This window comes from Mesoplodon mirus (assembly GCF_964341445.2).
Source record: "Mesoplodon mirus genome assembly, chromosome: 2".
Taxonomy (NCBI): Eukaryota; Metazoa; Chordata; class Mammalia; order Artiodactyla; family Ziphiidae; genus Mesoplodon; species Mesoplodon mirus.
Window position 1 is genome coordinate 12,663,064 of NC_138977.1, and position 16,497 is coordinate 12,679,560.

At 45.1% G+C, this 16,497-nt stretch overlaps 1 protein-coding gene across 3 annotated transcripts in view; it reads left to right on the forward strand.

Moving 5' to 3' along the window:
• The first annotated feature begins 11,344 nt into the window (after window positions 1–11,344).
• Window positions 11,345–16,497, forward strand: part of RNF150 (ring finger protein 150) — a 250,688-nt gene continuing 245,535 nt past the window's right edge. For all 3 annotated transcript variants that reach the window (XM_082644955.1, XM_082644957.1, XM_082644956.1), the window contains exon 1: window positions 11,345–12,490. In XM_082644955.1, the coding sequence (XP_082501081.1) occupies window positions 11,995–12,490 (496 nt within the window). In that variant the 5' untranslated portion in view covers window positions 11,345–11,994. The remainder of the gene's footprint in view (window positions 12,491–16,497) is intronic.

The window sequence follows — 16,497 nt, forward strand, 5'->3', positions numbered from 1 at the left end:
TCAGATTTACATTTAAAATTCACTTGAAATGCTGTGTTGACTCCCATGAAGGAGGGAAGCCTTAGTCCAGTTCGGAGATTACTATAGTTATCTTGCTGGGAGGGTCGTAGCACGGACCAAGGTAGTTACAGGAGAGATGGAGAGGAGAGAGTAGGTTTATGATTTTTTTTGAAGATTGAATTAATGGAACTGGCGGATGGATTAGATATACGGGTGGGTGACGGGCAGTGGTGAGGAAAAGGGGGGAGTCAAGAACAACTTCTGGCTTGAGTACCTGAGTGGGTGATGGTGTCATTTACTATACGATGAACATAAGAAGGGGAAGAATTAAGACCTCAGGGGAATTAAGAATTAAGAATTAAGAGTTTGATATAGTAATTATGTGATGTCCATAAATCATCAACAGGGACATGGAAATTAGGCAACGAGATAAATGAGTTTGAGGTTTCAAAAAATAGGTTCGGGGGACTTCCCTGGTGGTACAGTGGTTAAGAAACCGCCTGCCAATGCAGGGGACACAGGTTCGAGCCCTGGTCCGGGAAGATCCCACATGCCACAGAGCAACTAAGCCTGTGCGCCACAACTACTGAACCTGCGCTCTAGAGCCCGCGAACCACAACTACTGAGCCCACGTGCCACAACTACTGAAGCCCACACACCTAGACCTCATGCTCCACAGCAAGAGAGGCCACCGCAATGAGAAGCCTGTGCACCATAACGAAGAGCAGCCCCCGCTCTCCGCAACCAGAGAAAGCCCACACGCAGCAACGAAGACCCAACACAGCCATAAATAAATAAATAAATAAATAAATAAATAAAATTTATTAAAAAAAAATAGGTTCGGGAATCATCAGTTATGAGTAGGTATCAAAGACAAGATAACTAAAACTGGAAACATCACCTAAATTGAGAACGAAATGAAAAAAAAAAAAAGGGTCACAGCAAGCCTTGGGATCTTTAGGAACCTTTAGGCGCAGAGCCCTAGGGAACCCAACAGATACACATCACACTGAGGGACCAAAAGAGGAGTTCTGAGGAAATCAAGAAAGGGGAGAGCTTCTCAAGCAGAAGGCTGCGGTCGACCTTGTCGAGTGCTGCTGGGAGGTTACATAAACTGAGGACAGAAATGTTTCCATTGGATTTAGCAGAGCAGTGGTCCCTGGAGACTGGAGATGCTTCAGTGGGTGATCTGGGCAGAAGACAGAATATAGTGGGTGGAGGATGGAATGGGCTGACAGTCACTATAGCCAGTGTTTTTGAAAAGTTTTGCTATAAAAAGAGAGAGGAAAGGAGGTAGCAGCAGGAGGAAAGATCTTTTTTAGGTGATACTTGAGCCTGTCTGTGTGCTGACTGGATACTCTGGTTAAAAGGAAGTGATTTATTAGATCACTAATAAGAACCTGCTGTGTAGCACAGGGAACTCTACTCAGTACTCTGTAATGGCCTATATGGGAAAAGAATCTTAAAAGAAAAAAAAAGAGTGGATATATGTATATGTATAGCTGATTCACTTTGCTGTATACTTGAAACAAGACAATATTGTAAGTCAACTATACTCCAATAAAAATTTTTAAAAAAGAAGTGATTTATGATGTGGAGAGGGAGACATTAATTCTAAAAGCCAAGTTCTTGGGAAGGCGAAAGGGAACAAGATTCCTAGCAAAAGTGGAAGCGTTGGCCTTGATAGGCGAAAGGGTGTTTTTAGGGAAGATAAAAAGGCAACGCTGGATGGCTTTTGGATCAGGTGGTGGAAAAATGAGGAATTTGATTCTGAAGGCTTCCTTTTTTCTAAATCAAATTTGAGGTGAGATGGTAAGCTAAGAGTAAGAAACTAAAGAGCGTGTAGAAGGTGTGACAAGAAGAAAGATACGAAAATTTTCAAAGGGGAGTGGAAAAGTGAATGTACTGAAGAAACATAGTAGCACTGTCTGGAGATGCCAAGGTGAGGTTTACATCACCAATTTAAAGCAAAATTGATCAGGTCAGTAGTGACATCTTTGATGATGATGATGACAGTTATAATAGTAATGGTAATAATAATAATAATAATAATGGATATGAATGGGAATTCTCCTTGACTCTTGTCACCCCAATGCTCTCACCCCAGGATGAACTGGCTGGCCATGCTTGGTGTCACTTTCCTCCATATTTCATTCTTATTATGTTCAAAGAGGGAAGCATTTCTAGAAAGAGGAAGCCTGTTCTATCAAGTATACTGAGTGACTTGTTTCCCCAACTAGAAATTCCAAGTAAATTCTACAGATCCATTTGGAGACCCTAGTAGAATCAAGCCTAACAGCAACAAGAACAACAAGAGAAGCATATAATTGTAAGTGACCTGAGTAAGAGAATTATTAAATCCACAGAACGTTCCAGTTGGAGAGGTTTGTTGAAATCATCAATTCTAACACCCTCATTTTACAGAAGAGGAAGTAAACTCTGAAGGGACTCGTCGGAGCTTTCACACTAGTCATTTGCAGCACTGTGGCAAGAACTCAGACCAGACAGCTCATGTGAAAACTACCACAGCACCTGGTATATGGGGAAAAAAATAAATAGATGTTATTTCCTATCTCTTGCTCCTTCTCAGTGACCTTACCGTATGGTGAAGGAGTCAATAGAAAAATAGTAATGCCCTCATCCTGCAACAGGTCTGTGTGACTATAGCTCAATGGACATTTAGGTATTAGTATCAAAAATAAAGTAAGTCTGTGTTCTCTATCTGCAGGTTGGTTGAATCTACAGATACAAAACTCGCAGGTATGGAGGACCGACTGTATTCACCATACTACACCACTTTATATAAGGGACTTGAGCATCCGCATATTTGGTATCTGGCAGGGGCTCCTGGAACCAATTCCCTGTGGATACAGAGGGACGACTGTATGCCGAAATGAGTGATGAGTCATCCCACAGTCTTGACCTAGATAGCAAATTAGGCACAGAGCTGGGATTAAAACCCTGACACCTGTGCCTTTCAGTCGTAAGGCTGTCTCCCTTAACTGTGGTGCTTGCTGTGTACCAGCTCTTTGGGAATGGGCTTCATGGTAAAAGGGGAATTATTCATAAAACATCCTTCTAAACAGCCAGCTCTAAGAGGGCAGGAAGAGGGCCTAGATTCTCTCCCATCTGGTAATTTTGACAAAGTACAGTTTACAGCTGCTCATGACTATAGCTGCTATCGTCAGTCAGCATGCAATTCTCTGGATGTCTTCACCTGTAGATACATCCTCCCCCATCCCAGCCTTCTGGTGAAAGAGGACAAGATGGTCTTAAAAAGGACAGAAAAAGAAAAGATGCCAGTTTTTTAAAAAATGTACCCAATGAAAAGTAATAGTTTAGAACAAAAACTGAACAACCATGTACAAAAAAATAAGAAAAAGAAAAAAGAGATGTATAGTGGTGAAAAAGTTTTCTGTTGGTTTTGGCTCAAGTCCCAAGTGAGTTTTTCTAGGCTGACTTTCCATATCTAGTTGGTCAAAAAAATTCATGACATAAAGTTGTTTGGAAAGGGATGTGGTTAATAAGAAAGACAAAGAAGCCCAAATTAACTGTCAAAATCATATCAAAGACTGAAATAGGGCTTCCCTGGTGGCGCAGTGGTTGAGGGTCTGCCTGCCGATGCAGGGGACATGGGTTCGTGCCCCGGTCCGGGAAGATCCCACATGCCGCGGAGCAGCTGGGCCCGTGAGCCATGGCCGCTGAGCCTGCGCATCCGGAGCCTGTGCTCCGCAACGGGAGAGGCCACAACAGTAAGAGGCCCGCGTACCGCAAAAAAAAAAAAAAAAAAAAAAAAAGACTGAAATAAGTAGAACTCACTTGATAATTCAAAGAAGCATAAAAGAAAAAAAAGAGGTTATTTTTTAGCAAAGTATCCTGTTTTGAAATTCGGAGAGTTAGTAAAGGAATAAAGAGCAAAGAAATGAGTATCATTAGTTTCATGCACATTCTCCAAAAAAAGAAAAAAAACACTTAGCCATAAGCTTCCATTTCCATCTGCTGTACTTGCAGCAGAAGTTACAGGGACTTTTGGACTATGAAAGTTCTACTTTGCCTGGAGAGCTAGTACGTGGTCTCAGAGAAGCAATACAGCCCACCGGTGTAGCAGGGTAAATTGGCTATGAAAGCACAAATGAGGTAAAAATGACTTCACGGGAGCTGAAGTGAACAAAGGAATTAACCAGAGGCACACAAAGTGAAGTTACAAATCAGAGTCAAGTTAACAAACAAGATGGCGAATATCTAAGACAAAGAGAATACCAAGGCAATAGGATAGCCCTTAAGACCGTAGCCTGGAGACTTCCCTGGCGGTCCAGTGATTGAGACTTCGCCTTCCAATGTAGGGGGTGCAGGTTCGCTGGTCAGGGAGCTAAGATCCCTCATGCCTCGCTGCCAAAAAACCAAAACATAAAACAGAAGCAATATTGTAACAAATTGTTTAAAATGACTTTAAAAATGGTCCACAAAAAAAAAAAAAAAAAATCTTTAAAAAAAAGACCGTAGCCTGGTCTTCCAATACTGGTCAGACTTCCAGTACAAAAGCCTCACCCTCCACCCTTTCTGCCCTTGCTAGTTGCATGACTTCAGGCACTTGTGTAATGGGACTAAGCTCATTCTGAGAATTCAGTAAGTCAGTCTATGTAAAGTGCTTAGAACACATAGTACCTGCATATATATTAAGTGCTCAAATCTTTGTTACTGTTTATTATTCAACACACTGGTGGATGCTCTTGTGGGCCACACATGGCAGCAGATGCTTGGAATATGGCAGGCGCTAGAAGTCCTGGAGGAGAAGCTCTGCAAGCCTAGGCCTCTGTAGGTTACCTGCAAACCTGGCTCAGTCATCCCTGTATTTTGTTATTTCTATGTAGCATGACTTGCACTCACTGAATTCTTCTTATGTGTGTGTTTTTAAAACTACCGCCCACTAACTTCACAATTCCCTTGGATGATTCTGTCCATCTCTAAAACTAGACTCTAAACTCCTTGAGAGGAGGGCTCCTGTCTGTTCCTCAGCCTCCAGCACAGGGCTTAACACAAAGAAGACAACCATACATACAAAACTGAATAGACAGTCTCTCTTTAAAATTTGTTTGGACGTTACATTTTCTAGACTTATTCCCTCCTGCTCCTCTTGTGCTGACCTCCCTTGGGGTCTCACTCTTCTCTGTGCCCTTTAGGATCTTCCAACAGTCCTGGAAGGAGATGTAATCACTCCAGTTTTAAAGAGAAAATTGTGGCACAGCACTGTGAAAACGGCCCACGTGGCAGGACTGAGATCCTAGTCTGGTTCATCTGCCACCAAAGCCCCACGCCTCCACCCCGCACATTGCACCTCCACTCCAAGCAAACATGGAAGATGGGGAAGACAAAAACATCGTTGGGACAGCCCATAGAAAACCAAATATCACAGGATGTTACTGCACAGGAAATGGATTTTTTTTTTTCTGGCCATGCCTTGTGGCTTGCAGGATCTTAGTTCTGCAACTAGGGATTGAACCTGGGCCACAACAGTGAAAGCACCGAGTCCTAACCACTGGACCGCCAGGGAACTCCCAGGAAATGGATTCTTAAAATAATAACACCAGCCCTCACATGTAAAGTAAAGTGAATCACCTATTGTATTCTGAGAATTCTTCCCCCCTACAAACATATGGAAAATATTTTTAAAGAGTTTTCCCTCTTTTCAGTCATGGGGATAGTTATTCAGGAGCTTATTGTGAAGAAAGAACCTACCCTGAAGAATGAACGGGAATCAACTTTTAAAAATTGCAATCAATCAATCAAATCAAATGAAAAATACAATCTGAATCAAATCTTGTATATTGAAACTTTTCCCGATTAAACTTTTATTAAGCCATTAAACGTGTATACATAGGAGGAATTGTATTTTCAAGTGATTTCATTCATTTTTTAAAGTCTACGGTAGAATGCCCTTTGAACATGCGGCGCACAAGAATGGCAATACGCCAAAGCAAAGCAGCATCAAGACTGAGAGCTTCGTAAAGTCTCATTTGCTGGCATCTGGAGAAATGGGACCCTGCTATTCTCTGCTGGAGCTGCTCTTTATTTCTGACTCAGACACACATAGGTTGCACACATTTAAGTCAATTCTGCCTGTACCATTTAGGAAAACAAGAATAATACCTCTACACACCAAAGAGACCTGGGGAGAACTACTCATTCTATCTGGGCTGGGCTGCTTGGCTGGTAGAGAGAGCTCCCCTTCAGGTGAGGACTCCCCATGAAGCTGTGTTCTGGTGATATATTTTTTTTCTAAAGAAAGTTTAAATGCTTTTAATCATTTTTCAATTTGTCCTCTATTGAAAATGTATGGATAAGGGATTAAATTTATTCAAAATAGGCCCCTACTATAATTCTTCAACTAACGAATTGAGAATACCTGTGGATATATATGAATTTATTACCATTGTGAACATGGTAGTGTGTCCTTAGTGTTCATGGGTGATAGTGACCAGAATCCTTCCAATGATGTGGCCAGGTCACACTGCCATCTGGCTGCTTTCCTTTGTGCTTACTTGCCGTGTTGCTGTTTGCTGAAGTTTCTGAGGAATGTACCTAGGAGTTGGCCCAGACCTTGTTTTTGTAGAGATCTTTCATCGGGGCTACTTTATTCTGGTGATATTTCAAAAACAAATACTTGAAGGAGCTCAATTTACTCTGGGGCATGGTGTATTAAGTGAGGCCAACCTTTGCAAAAGCAATCTGGCCATCCAAAATATGTGTTGATAACTTGAAAACCGTTCGTGTGCTTTGATCCAATAATCTTCCTTCTGGAATTCTATGCTGAGGTAAATTACATGAAATTGCCATTTGGATATCTCTAGGCACCTTGAACCTAACATATTCAAAACTCTGGATTCTTATCCCAACCAACTCCTCCCGCAATCTCCCTCATCTCAGAAAATGACCCCTCCATTCTGCCAGTTGCTTAGGCTCCAAATGGTAGAGTTCTTCTAGTATTCTCTCTTTCTTTCACACGCCATTTCAAATGGACCCGAGAATATTGTCGGCTCCATCTTCAAAATACATCAAGGCTCCAATCACTTCTCACCATGTTTATCACCACCTTCTTGGCATAAGTCACCATCCTCTGTTTCTGAGTTATGGCTATAGCTCCTATTTGTTCTTCTGGCTTCCATACTGGCTCCAATACAGTCAGAATAAACTTTTAAACATGCACAGTCTGCATGTCAGACTATGTCACTTCCTGGCTTCAAACTCTCCGAAGGTTCTTCCTGTCACTCAGAATAAAATCCAAAGAGTTGATAGGCCTCTCATCTCTCTGATCTCATCTCCTTCACTCTTTCTCACACGTCTCCATTCTCAGGAGACTCTCTGCCATTCTCCAAGCACATCAAATACAATCTCCCTTCAGGGCCATTGTGTCTATGGTGCTCTCTTCCTAATATAACCCGTCCCCCAATACATATATGGGTCCCTCACGTCTTTCAGGATTCTGTTCACAATTCACCTCATCAGAGCAGTTGATCCCGATGTAAAATAGCACCTTATATAAAAGAGGTCACCCTGCCTCACGCTGCTGCCTTTTTCTTCATAGAACTGTTATTGCCTGGCATAATCTACCTTAACATTTGTCTGTTTCTCCCGCCCCAAAATGTAGATTCTATGAAATTTATCTGTTTGAGTCCCTACTGGATACCCAGCTCAGTGGTTCAAGTAGCCCTACTGGAAAAAAGGAGCATTGTGCTGGAGGAGAATCACCAGCACAAGGCTGGAAACAAATTAAGACCCACGCCCCAAATGGACTTTTTAGTCTCTCATGAATTGGACTTCAGCTCCTCTGAAATAGTGGCTCGTGGAAATCAAGGTCTTAGAGATTACCATTATTCTTTTCTGAACCATTTAAGAGCAAGATGCGGACAGAATGCTTCATCCTACTAAATAATTCAGCGTACATATTCCCCACATAAGGACATTCTTCTACATAGCTTCAATATAAACATTCGAATCAGGTAATCAGCGTTTATAGGACACTACCACCCAATCCACAGACCTCATTCAATTTTGCCAACTGTTTGTTTTTCCTATCTGGTCCAGGAGTCAATCCAGACTTGTTTGTTGCATTTAGTTGTCATGCCTCTTAAGTCTCCTTCAATTTGGATCAATTGGTTTTTCTATCTTTCTCTGTCTCTCATGAGCTTAAAAGTTTTAAAGAATATGAACCTGTCATTTTTTAAGATGTTTCTCACCCTGGGTCCATCCAATGTTTCACCATGTTCAGACTCAGGCTGTGCATTCTGAGCAGGATGCAACAGAAAAGAGGCTGTGCTCTACTCAGCACATCACATCAGGAGGCACATGATGTGACTCGTTCCCTTCCTGATGATGCTCATCTTGATCACCTGGTCAATTTGGTGTCTTCCAGGTTCTTCCCAATAAATTCCCCCCTGATCAATAAGTATTTTTCAGAAGATGCTTTAAGACTAAGCTGACATCCTGCTTTATATCAAACACCCACCCACCAGCCTTGGCATTCACTGAGGACTCCTGCCAAGAATCAACCAACATTGCCAAATGTTGACTTACTATTTCCATCCATCTTATTAGTTGGCATTATTCCATAAAAAATAGCTCTCCCTTTTTCTTCCATTTATTTATTTATTCCATCATTATTTATCTATTCATTTATATTGGCATGGATTCATGGATTCCTGTCTTATCCAATAGGTTGTAATCAGTTACTATCACAATTTATTTTTGATACTCAAATAGTCCCAGATTTGGCCCGTGGGAGCTCCTTCCTGCTGGCTCATGTGTCCTTTTAGCATGTTCCCATCATGCTTTGAGCACTTCCTATAAAAGTTTCCAAGCTTACTTTGTACTTTCCCAGCCCAAGTACTAGAATCAGCCCTGGTTCCATTTAATGGAGGATGGTACTTAGAAACCGAGATCTTCTGGCCACTTGATGTGTCCATTGCTCTGGCCTCTGAATGAAAATAGCTATGGTGTATATGTGTATATATATATAATGATTTCACACTCATTTTGAATCCAATCCAACACCTCAGGGTGCTTTATGAAGCTGAACAGGATCCTGTAGGGCCCTCCTGGGTACAAATCCTTTCCGTGTCCCCCTGTTTTTTGTTTAGTAAATAGGCTTCATTCAGCCTCCTCAACCTTCCCTGGGTTCCAAAGGGCAGATTCAAATAGTTGCTTATCAGGGAAGGAGAAAGAAACAAAGGAGGAGCAGTCAAGAAACAACAGTGCAGCAATGGGGCAGGGTCCTGGTTCCTCCTCAAGGAATGTATATAACAATATCTTTGAGTTCTTCTGTGGGAACTAAGGCCCCTACTCAGGTGGAGGATGGCAACTTCAGGCTGAGCACAATATTGCTGGAACTCCGCTCACCAGCTCTGTTACCTCACCACCAACCAATCAGAAAAAAGTCTGCACACAGGGGAAGATAATGAAGACCCTGACCCCTTCCCCAAATGATTCTCCCTTTAAAACTTTTCATGGTCAAGCAGAAGCTTTGGAATTGGTTTTTGGACACGAGTCTGCCTTCTCCCCAGGTTGCTGGCCTCCTGAATAAAGCAACCTTTCCTTTCCAACCAACGCCTGTCTCTCGGGTATTGGCTTTTGAGTGGCGAGCAGCAGAACCTGAGTTCGGTAACATTTATAGCTTTCTTTCCTTCCATATTCGTAACTTCCTTCTCCCACACTAAGAAACCTGGCTTCCATTATATTTAATATTTTACTTATTTGCCCAATGTCCCCGTAATTAATCAACCTCTCAGCCAGGATGCTACCTCCTTGATCCTGCCATCTCCTCAGCCTCTAACTTTTCCTCTAAGGGAAGAAAACGACAGGGGTAGTTGTGCATTCTTAATGACACAGATTCACTAAGTTTTGTGGCTGGAGAAAAACTGCTAAGAGACAGAGATATGGGGAACCACTTTGGTTTGTGAGACATCTGTACAAAACCTCACTGGGGGTTTTTAGGCAAAAGACTCAGATCTCTGGTGGTTCAGGAATCAGCAGCCAGGCATTCTTCACTTTTGCCTTTTTGGCATTAGGCACTATAAAAAGCACTGTCCCAATTGCCTAGAAGCCTATTTTCTAAAATGAATAAGTTAGGGAAATACACAAACCCAGCACATCCAATACCATAGAGACAAATGCTTCTAAGTAGTTCTTTTTGTGCCTGCTTCTAATTTGGGTATAGCTGGGATTCTTTGCTTTCCCCTAACAGCCACCAGCTGTTCGTACTGCTTCTGGAAAAACAGCAGTTGTACTGGTGGACAGCCATTAACAGATTTCTGTAAACATGCTAACTAAGGTCCTGGGGAAAAGGTGGGCTTTTTTTTCATCAAGAATGGGTGCTGAGTTCTCTGAAAGATTGCCAGTTGGGAAGTACAAGGTGGGTGATTATGAACCATCACACAAATTGCTTTCGAGACGTGACAGGTATCTCAAGCCAGAGAAACTGTTGGTGTGAAAAGATAACCGCTCAAACATTTAACTGGTAAGGAATTGTGCTGTGTCAAAGTTTTAAGAACACGACTCTAGAGGGGCTGGACTCTCCACTAACTAGTTGTAAGCTCTATGCACAACTGGAGAATATCCTATAAACAATAATAACCCAAACAAACCTGCCGCGCCTACTGATGTTCTATTGATGCTCTAAGTCCTCTGTTACCAGTCATGACAACCAGAATAAACATCGTGAAGAAATAGCTCACCCAATTTCTTTTCTTACAGAGTTAGAAAACACTCATTCTATAGGAAAACAAATGCCACATGTTTGCTGCCAGAGGGTAAGAAAGAAGCCCATTTCTATACTCATTCTAATACAGTGCAGCATCAGCATGACCTGGGAACTTGTTAGAAAAGCATATTCTGGAACCGACCTCACATGTACTGAATGAGACTCTGCAGCAGGGCCCATCAGTCTGAGTTTTAACACACACACACACACACTGGTGACAGTGACCGTGATGTACATTTAAATTTGATAGTCACTGCCCTAGATACTCCAGGCGTGGTGTTCGAAGGACCCAGCTACCAACTAACCTTACCAGTTGGCCCTAGGATGGGTAATTAGGGAAAGTTGTTTATGAGAGATACACACATTTCTCTACATTTGAGACGCCGGAAGTTGTTCCTCTCTTCATAGGTCAAGGGGTCGCTTCCCCTTTTGCCTCCACCTGGACCCAGTCGCAGATTAGGTTGAATTTGAGACCCGGCAGGGGTCGCTGCTGCCCATAGAGAGACCGAGGGAGCGTGGCAAGAGAAGCCTAGAATCTTTGACATCATATTAAGCTCCTCCTTGCACGCACACATTAGACACACACACAAACATATACAGACACACACACGCACACACACGGACCGCGTACTCTTCTCTGCCAGCTTGCTCCCGCTACCCCCGAGCCGGCCCCTCCCGCGGCAAGTGTGTGCCGGGCGCAGCCTGAGGGACCCGACGCACAGCAGGGGCGGCCGCCGCGCCTCCAGCCGGACCCGCACGCCCCAGCGCTCGGCGACGGCAGCCGGAACTCCTCGCCGGCACCCCGGGCTCGGAGCAGCCGCAGCCGCGCCCGCCCCCGCCGGGGCTGCAGGGCGCCGGGCCGCCACCCCGCACGCTCGCGGGCCCCCTGCCACCCCTATGAGAGAAGGAGAAGCCGGGCGAAGGAGCAGGACGCTCGGCAGCCGGACTCCGCCGCAAGCCCGGAGCGCCCCTCCGCCCGCGCCCCGCCGGCGCCCGCGAAGCGAGATGCAACCGCCGCGCTCCGGCTGAAAAGGGAAGGGGCCGGCGCCACCCGCTCGCTCGGAAGCCGGTCCCCGCGGCGGCTGCGCGTCCCGGCCGCGGCCCCTCGGGCCCGGGAGTGAGCAGGAGCAGAAGGAGGAGAAGAAGGACAAGCGGACGGCCCGGCGTTGGCCGGGGCTGGAGAGGAGGGACGGCGCGGGGGGAGCGCGCGGGGGGCGGGGAGGGGGCCCCGGCGGATAAAGATGGCAATGTCTCTCATCCAAGCGTGCCGCAGCCTGGCTCTCTCAACATGGCTGCTTTCCTTTTGTTTCGTGCATCTGCTCTGCCTGGACTTCACCGTGGCCGAGAAGGAAGAATGGTACACCGCCTTCGTGAACATCACCTACGCCGAGCCCGCGCCGGACCCCGGGGCCGGGGCGACGGGCGGCGGCGGCGGCGGCACCACAGCCGAGCTGCACACCGAGAAGACCGAGTGCGGGCGCTACGGGGAGCACTCGCCCAAGCAGGACGCCCGCGGGGAGGTGGTCATGGCCAGCTCGGCCCACGACCGCCTGGCCTGCGACCCTAACACCAAGTTCGCCGCCCCGGCGCACGGCAAGAACTGGATAGCCCTCATCCCCAAGGGCAACTGCACGTACAGGGATAAGATCCGGAACGCGTTCCTGCAGAACGCCTCCGCCGTGGTCATCTTCAACGTGGGCTCCAACACCAACGAGACCATCACCATGTCCCACGCAGGTAAGCGGCCCCGGCGGGCGCGGGGCGGGGGAGGGGAGCCAGAGGAGGATGGAGGCGCCGAGAAGGATCCAGCGCCTGCCTCCTAGGTCCTTCCTGCGAAGTCCGTGCTTTGCGAAAGACGCGTCTCTGTTCCTTGGACCTACTAAGTTTTGCTCTGCGTCACTTCGTGGGGTTTACAAAGAAGAGAGGACTAACAGCACTGGGGGCACCAGAGAATGCGTTCCAATTAGCCTCGCGCCACTCGGACGAAGGTTGGCCGAGGGGGGCTAACTTTTCCGAGGAGGATCTGGTAGGTGGGGTGTGGGGGGCAGGGTTCGGATGTTGTTCTCGGCTAGTGAGCGGCCCCGCACCTGTTTGGAACCGGGAGATCTGATAACTCAGCTCTGCGCTTGGGTGTGTGCATCAGGTATACTCCTGAGGCCGGCGTTTGTGTATCAGGAGGCGGGTAGGGTTACTGGTGCTGGCGCTCGTCACTGCCGACTTGCTCAAGTCGGGTTTCAGCCCTTCGTGGGAGATGGAGTACCGCTCCCCCCGACCCCGCCCCGCGCCACCCGCTGGGTTGACGCGAGTTATAAATAATACCGAAAATCCTGTGCTCTGCCAAGCTGTCATCCGGAGGAGCTGACAGGCGGGCACGATGGTAAAGAGTAACAATCCCCAAAAAGCCACCAAGAGCATGGTGGCCATAAAGATATGCCTGCTTTTACAGTGTTGCATTATCCTTTGCCCGCCTGGGAGGTTAAATATGCTGAAGCTTTTCTTTATGGCGAGAAGGAGATTTCAGGGTAGAAAGCATAAGCTTTTCGTAGTGATCGCAGGGTGCCGGCACGGGAAGTCCATGACTGTCCTAAAACGCGCTCTTTCCCCGTGTGCCTGACATAACAGTGCTTCCGTGGTAGGAACAACCAAGTCCTCTCCAGGCTTGTCAGCAAAAGCAGCTCGTTTTAGCAGCCTTGCCTCCTTGAGTCCAGGGTTACTTCTTGTTTCTGTGCGTCCGGAGAACCTTGCCCTCCGTCCCCAGAGGGGTTGCTGGGTTTGAGGCTGTGGCATCCGGAAGGAGAAGGAGGGAGTGGAAGTGACAGATGCATTTTCTGACTGGAGTCACCGAATCAAAACATTACCAAAATCTGGCTTTTAAAGAAAATAAACAGTTAATGCTCCTGAAATGGAGTACCAAGCTTTGGCCACATGGGGGGTGGTGCATTTTCTGGGGACAAGTTTTCATTCCCAGAGCTCATGTCACCTATTAGGAAAATGTACAGTGGGTTTGCCTTTGGTAGTCAACACCAGCTGTTTCAGACAAGGAACTTGTCAACCTTAATGCAAACAGGTGGAGTGGGGAAAGGTCAGTGCTTCTAACACAGGGGCCAAAGATAACGCAGTGCACGGATTCAGGAAGAGAAGGAAGGGACAGTTAACTTCTTGGAAAAGTCAGGATAGAGCGCTGAGGAACATTTGGTGTACTTTCTTGAGCTCAACGGTTTTGTAAGTGAAAAGATTGTACTCTGACCTTGAGTCATAAGAGCACTACTTAAACTTTATGACAGTCGAGGATTTGCAGGACTATGGAAAGAGCGTTTTAAGTCATGTAAAGTATCTTTAAAAGCGTATTTAATATATAAACCTCGGTGGGGGGAGTGTGAAGGAGGGTTTTTGTTATTGTTGTTGTTCTTTAAACTCCCAGAAGATTGTTAGCTGACTTTGCAGGATCCTTTAAATGTTTCTTTCTGCATATGCATGAAATCAAACTCTGCAGCTTCGAGCACGAAGTTAAGAGGCATCATTTGCTCCTGTCTAAAAAGAACTGCCAACACATGGGGTCAGTTAATGGCTCGCCTGTTTTTAAAGGAAGCCATAAGCTGATTTGCCACACAAATGATGCTTGATTAAGATGTAGTGAGAATAGATAAAGGGCTTGGTGATCATTTGAAAGTTAGACTAAAAAAATGTCAAGGAAATTCTCTACTATCTAACTGTTCTGTTTCCAAAAATGTGTAAACGTTGTATCTGCTAACAGCCATGAGGCTTCCATATTATCGTTTGATGTATTGCCACGTTAGGAGACTGGATTCACTTTAGTCAGATTGCATTGATTTCTGCTAAAGTCTCATTATAAGGAGATCCATGACAGGGTGGCTTGGTGAACCTTTCACTTTTAACTCTTCCTACCTGAATGTGAACCAGTGCCAGCACTGGTCTGGCTGTCAGTATGTTACACTTAGCTCTAGAATGTGACAGCTTTACTTTTTCTAGTTGAATTTAGAATTCTGACTCAAATTTATCTTAGGAAATGGTGTACATTTTAGATGCTAATCAAATATTCTTATTTTGGGAACATGGGATGCAATATAACAGAGGGTCCTTACACTTGTGAATTTTTACTTCAGTCTCCAAACAGTGAACATCAGCCTTTGCATTTTTAAAAAAATCTCACCTCTCCTCTAGATCCTTTATTTTCAGCACTGATAGCTTTCAGGTGAGGAGAAAGTCTGAATTTAGTGTTATGCACCCCACTGTGTAATATGTATGCATTTGCGGTGATGTGACCCCAACACACCCACTATCTTGAAATTCAGTTAAATAGAAATCATTTCCCCTTCCCCTTTCCATAGGACCTTTCTTTCTGATTTTTCCTTTTCCGCTTATGATTTTGGGTTTCTGCAATTTCTGACACTTCTGCAATTATGGTTTCTCATTCACAAAGACAGATTATCCTGGGATAGACTAGTAGCTTTAGTTTGTAACCAGTTCTTCTAAATCTCTTTAAAAATATGACCACATTGAGAGAGAGTTCACATAGCATACAGTTCACTCATTTAAAGTATACAGTTTAATGACTTTTCCTCTGCCAACAGAGTTGAGGACCCTCACCACTGGTTCCAGTAAGAAACGCTGTGTCCATTAATAGTTACTCTTCATTACTCTCCAATATACCAGCCCTAGTTAACCACGAATCTCCTTTCTGTCTCTATTTGCCTATTCTGGACATTTCATATGGATGGAATCAAGTAATATGTGTTCTTCTGTGACTGGCCTCTTTTTCACCAGCATAATGTTTTCAAGGTCTGTCAATGCTGTAGCATGTCTCGGTACTACATTCCTTTTTGTTAGCAAATAATATTTCCTTCTATGTATATGCCACATTTTCAAAATTCATCAATTCATGGACACTTAGGTTCTTTCCACTTTTTGGTTATTATGCATAATGCTGCTGTGAACGTTCATGTACAAGTTTGTGTGTGGACATTTCTTTTGGGTACACAGTCAGGCGTGAAATTTCTGAAAATTTTGGGTCATATGGCAACTGTATGGCTTAACCTTTTGAGGAACTGTGTGATTGATTTCCAAAGACACACACCATTTCACAGTTCCAGCAGCAGTGTAGGAGGAACATTTGGTAGGTGGAACATTTCTCCACCTCCTCATCAACACTTGTTGTTATCTGTCTTTGATTTTGGCCTTCCCAGTGGTTGTGAAGTGGTGTCTTCATTGCCGTCTTTGTTTGCATTTCCGATGACTAACGGTTACTTTTTAACATAATCTTAATTCTTCCTCTGCTTTTCCTTTTTCTTCTTTTTCCCTTGCTCGCCGTTATTTGTTTTTTCAGCTCAAACATGTCTTGTCTTAAAGAAGAAAGGAGATTAATAGAGAAAAGAGATCTACCTCTTCCAATTATGAAGGAAAAATAAAGCCCATGGACCAGAGACTTTATATGTCCCCTCTTAAAGGATGTGAGGAACTGCATCTTTCGTGCGTTAGAGAGCTTCTTCCCTGGTTGGCTTTGTGAAAGAGCAGCAGGAGGGCTTGAGTAAAAAGCTGTGTAGAAATCCAGCCTCCACCTGAGAGCCCCAGAAGTACACTTCCAGGTACAGGTAAAAGCAGCCAGATCCGGGCTTCCCTGGTGGCGCAGTGGTTGAGAGTCCGCCTGCCGATGCAGGGGACACGGGTTCGTGCCCCGGTCCGGGAAGATCCCACGTGCCGCGGAGCGGCTGGGCCCGTGAGCCATG